Genomic DNA, 4,026 nt, shown 5'->3' on the forward strand with positions numbered 1-4,026 from the left:
GGGCCGGCGCTGCAAGTCGCTCACAAGCTCATGGTGCGTGGTCAATTTTTGTTTGTGTGTTTGCCAGTTTTCCTTTTTGGTATTTGTGTTCGGCTCAAATGATTGATTCTTTAATTGACTGGCATTTCATGACTCTTAAAGTAAAATCAGATCAGAGTTTGATTCTGACTCAATGTTTGTTTATTTCTTTGTTTGTTTGTTGACAGACCCCCACAGGCGGTCGTGTGTGCGTGTTCCAATCCTGTCTGCCGTCGCTCGGACCGGGAGCGCTCAAGCCACGGGAAGACCCCAACCAGCGAGCAGGAAATGTACGTATCCACTTGACTCCCAGTTCTTACTGTTATCCCCAACCAGCGAGGGTGAAATGTACATATTGTTGTATCCACTAGACTCCCAGTTCTTACTGTTATCCCCAACCAACGAGGGTGAAATGTACATATTGTTGTATCCACTAGACTCCCAGTTCTTACTGTTATCCCCAACCAACGAGGGTGAAATGTACATATTGTTGTATCCACTAGACTCCCAGTTCTTACTGTTATCCCCAACCAACGAGGGTGAAATGTACATATTGTTGTATCCACTAGACTCCCAGTTCTTACTGTTATCCCCAACCAACGAGGGTGAAATGTACATATTGTTGTATCCACTAGACTCCCAGTTCTTACTGTTATCCCCAACCAACGAGGGTGAAATGTACATATTGTTGTATCCACTAGACTCCCAGTTCTTACTGTTATCCCCAACCAACGAGGGTGAAATGTACATATTGTTGTATCCCCTTTACATCCAGTTCCTGTCACCCATTTTCTTACTGTTATCCACCGTTTTGTCTCTGCCTAGTTTCTGTGCTTTTTCTTGTCTTGTCAGTGGGAAAAATGATTTCCCATCCCATTCCCAGTGTATTGCCTCCCAATGCTGCTTTTTCTGGAGGAAACTTTTCTGAATTTCATCATGTACTGTACAGTATTGTTTGTCTCTTGTCTGCTGCCATTTGTCTTTATTTCTGGTGTTTCTGTGTTGTTATTGTTGTGTTCTCGTCACCCTCAACCTTCACCAGGCCGCCCAGAAGTTCTTCTCTCGCGGGGAGAAGGAAAAGGTATTCTGTCTGCCTAAAACCACAAACCTTCCAGTTTCATGTGACCTTTCCTGCTACTCACATGTGTGTGTCTGTGTCCCTGCATGGTGTATGGGTATATAAACATGTTTGTGTGTCTCTGATGCATTCCCAAACACTCCCGTAATGAACATTGACGTTTTGTGATGAAGTGTCATGTAAGCACACACAAACTGCATATTTTCTACCAAGATGTATCTTGACTTTCCCCCCCCCCCCTCCAAAAAAAAACTCTTCAGACAAAAGAAAGCTGAGAGCTTGTGTCAATAACGTCCATAACTCCATTGCGAGATTTTAGATAGTTTTGTGACAAAGAAATAGCGCCAGGTTTGGCATTTAATTCTTCAACTAAATCTTAAACCTTCCCACTTCAAGATGCTGACATTGCGTTGTAATGTACCCATGTTTGTGAATAACAAATTGCCTTGGACTGTGTTCCCAGGATGTGCAGCATTTGGGACCTGCCACGGATTTCTACAAGCGGATGGCGCTGGAGTGTGCCGGTCAACAGATCGCAGTGGACATGTTCTTCATGCCTGGGCAGTACACGGACATCGCTACTTTGTGTGAGTAGGGGTCAGGGGTTAGAGGTTACGGGTCTGGGGTCAGGGGTCATATCTTGCCTGGATAGTACACTCCAGTACACTTAGTAGGGGTCAGGGGTTAGAGGTTAGGGTAAGGTTAGGGTCAGGGTTAGGGCTAGAGTTCAGCAGATCGTAGTGGACATGTTCTTCATGCCTGGACAGTACACGGACATCGTTACTCTGTGTGAGTGGGGGTTAGGGGTTAGAGGTTAGGGTTAAGGTCAGGGTTAGAGTTCAGCAGATCACAGTGGACATGTTCTTCATGCCTGGACAGTGCACGGACATCGTTACTCTGTGTGAGTGGGGGTTAGGGGTTAGAGGTTAGGGTTAAGGTCAGGGTTAGAGTTCAGCAGATCACAGTGGACATATTCTTCATGCCTGGACAGTGCACGGACATCGTTACTCTGTGTGAGTGGGGGTTAGGGGTTAGAGGTTAGGGTCAAGGTCAAGGTTAGAGTTTAGCAGATCGCAGTGGACATGTTCTTCATGCCTGGACAGTACACGGACATAGCTACTCTGTGTGACTAGGGGTTAGGTTTTGGGTATGTTAGCAGTAAGGGTAGGATATGGGTTAGGGTATAGGTTAGGATTAGGGTTGGAGTCAGAGATACAAAGATTAGCATAAGTAAATTAGAAGGACATGGCAGAGTTGCCTAAGAGAATTTAGGAGACACAAAAATGTAATTTTCCTTCCTCACGTACCCTGAAACATGGAAGCTGATCATCATGTCCCTTTTCCCACTGCACAGCTGGTGTGGCGAAATACTCGGGCGGCTGCACGTTCTACTTCCCAGGGTTCCACCCGGTCCGCGCCCCGGCGCAGGTCACGCGGTTCGAGCGCGACTTGCGCCGGTACCTCACCCGGAAGATTGGCTTCGAGGCGGTCATGAGGATACGGTGCACGAGAGGTAGGGAGTCTGGTTTGTGCTGGGGCATCTTTAGACACTCAATTTTAAGGACATACAGCAGGGCTTGAAATCCTTTTTTCTGCATACCTGCACTGGTGCAGGTAACGTTGAAAATTACCTGCACCAGACAAGTTTTACCTGCACAACTCTGAATTTAGGAAGTATGGATCTTACTAAAACTGTTCAGGAACCATTGCTATTTTTTTTCTTTTATACTTTAGGTGGTAACAGTCAATGCAGCTAATAACAATCCACATACACCTATACCATAGGACATTTTTGTATAAAACCCAGCACATGGACCAGTGCAGGTTAGGTGCAGGTAGACACCAGAAATGCCTGTACAGCTCCAATTTTACCTGCACTAACCTGCATATGCAGGTGGTATTTCGAGCCCTGTACAGTAAGACAGAGATTCACTAATCTCATTGAAAAAGGAAAGTAAAATACAAGTCTTTTGTAGTGAAAAGTTTGTTGATCGCTGGATGACAAAGCTCTTTACTGATGGTTGATAAGGCGTCCGAAGGATGACCGCTGGGACACAACGATTTACCGGTTTCACTGAAATCCATAGCCACTCAATTGAAGAATATTATGAGGACCAACTGAGAGAAAGATTCACTCAACAGATTGGGAAAGAAAAGTTAAAAGGTCTTTCGTAGTGAAAAGTTGATAAATCGCTGGACAAGTTCTTTACTCCTAACCAGTCCATAATGACCAGCAGACTGTCACTGCAGGTAACATCGGCAGGTTATTCTGCACTGGTGATAGCAGGGAGAAATTTGTAGTCCAGCTGGGTCTTTAGTGTAGAAAATACTGATCTTCTCTTTCCCACTTGTCAGGCCTGAGTATCCACACATTCCACGGGAACTTCTTCGTGCGCTCGACGGACCTCCTCTCGCTGCCCAACGTGAACCCAGACGCCGGCTTCGCCATGCAGGTGTCGATAGAGGAGGCCCTGGTGGACAGCAGCACCGCATGCTTCCAGGCAGCACTGCTCTACACCAGCAGCAAAGGTGAGGGGTTCGAATCCCATGTGTGTGTGTGTGTGTGTGTGTGCTTCCAGGCTGCACTGCTCTACACCAGCAGCAAAGGTGCGTGTGTGTATGTGTGTATGTGTGTGTGTGTGTGTGTGTGTGTGTGTGCTTCCAGGCAGCACTACTCTACACCAGCAGCAAAGGTACATGTGTGTGTGTGTGTGTGTGTGTGTGTGCTTCCAGGCAGCACTACTCTACACCAGCAGCAAAGGTGCGTGTGTGTGTGTATGTATGTGTGTGTGTGTGTGTGTGTGTGCGTGCGTGCGTGCGTGCGCGCGCGCGTGTGCGTGTGTGTGTGTGCTTCCAGGCTGCACTGCTCTACACCAGCAGCAAAGGTGTGTGTATGTGTGTGTGTGTGTGTGTGTGTGTGTGTGTGTGCT

At 46.9% G+C, this 4,026-nt stretch overlaps 1 protein-coding gene across 1 annotated transcript in view; it reads left to right on the top strand.

Moving 5' to 3' along the window:
* LOC118411884 (protein transport protein Sec24A-like) overlaps positions 1-4,026 on the top strand; it is a 22,665-nt gene that overhangs the window by 12,174 nt on the left and 6,465 nt on the right. The window contains exons 14-19 of the mRNA XM_035814376.1: positions 1-33; positions 207-308; positions 1,061-1,099; positions 1,560-1,683; positions 2,451-2,609; positions 3,452-3,625. Coding sequence (XP_035670269.1) covers positions 1-33; positions 207-308; positions 1,061-1,099; positions 1,560-1,683; positions 2,451-2,609; positions 3,452-3,625 — 631 coding nt within the window. The remainder of the gene's footprint in view (positions 34-206; positions 309-1,060; positions 1,100-1,559; positions 1,684-2,450; positions 2,610-3,451; positions 3,626-4,026) is intronic.

The sequence above is a fragment of the Branchiostoma floridae genome, chromosome 3 (assembly GCF_000003815.2).
Source record: "Branchiostoma floridae strain S238N-H82 chromosome 3, Bfl_VNyyK, whole genome shotgun sequence".
Lineage (NCBI taxonomy): Eukaryota > Metazoa > Chordata > Leptocardii > Amphioxiformes > Branchiostomatidae > Branchiostoma > Branchiostoma floridae.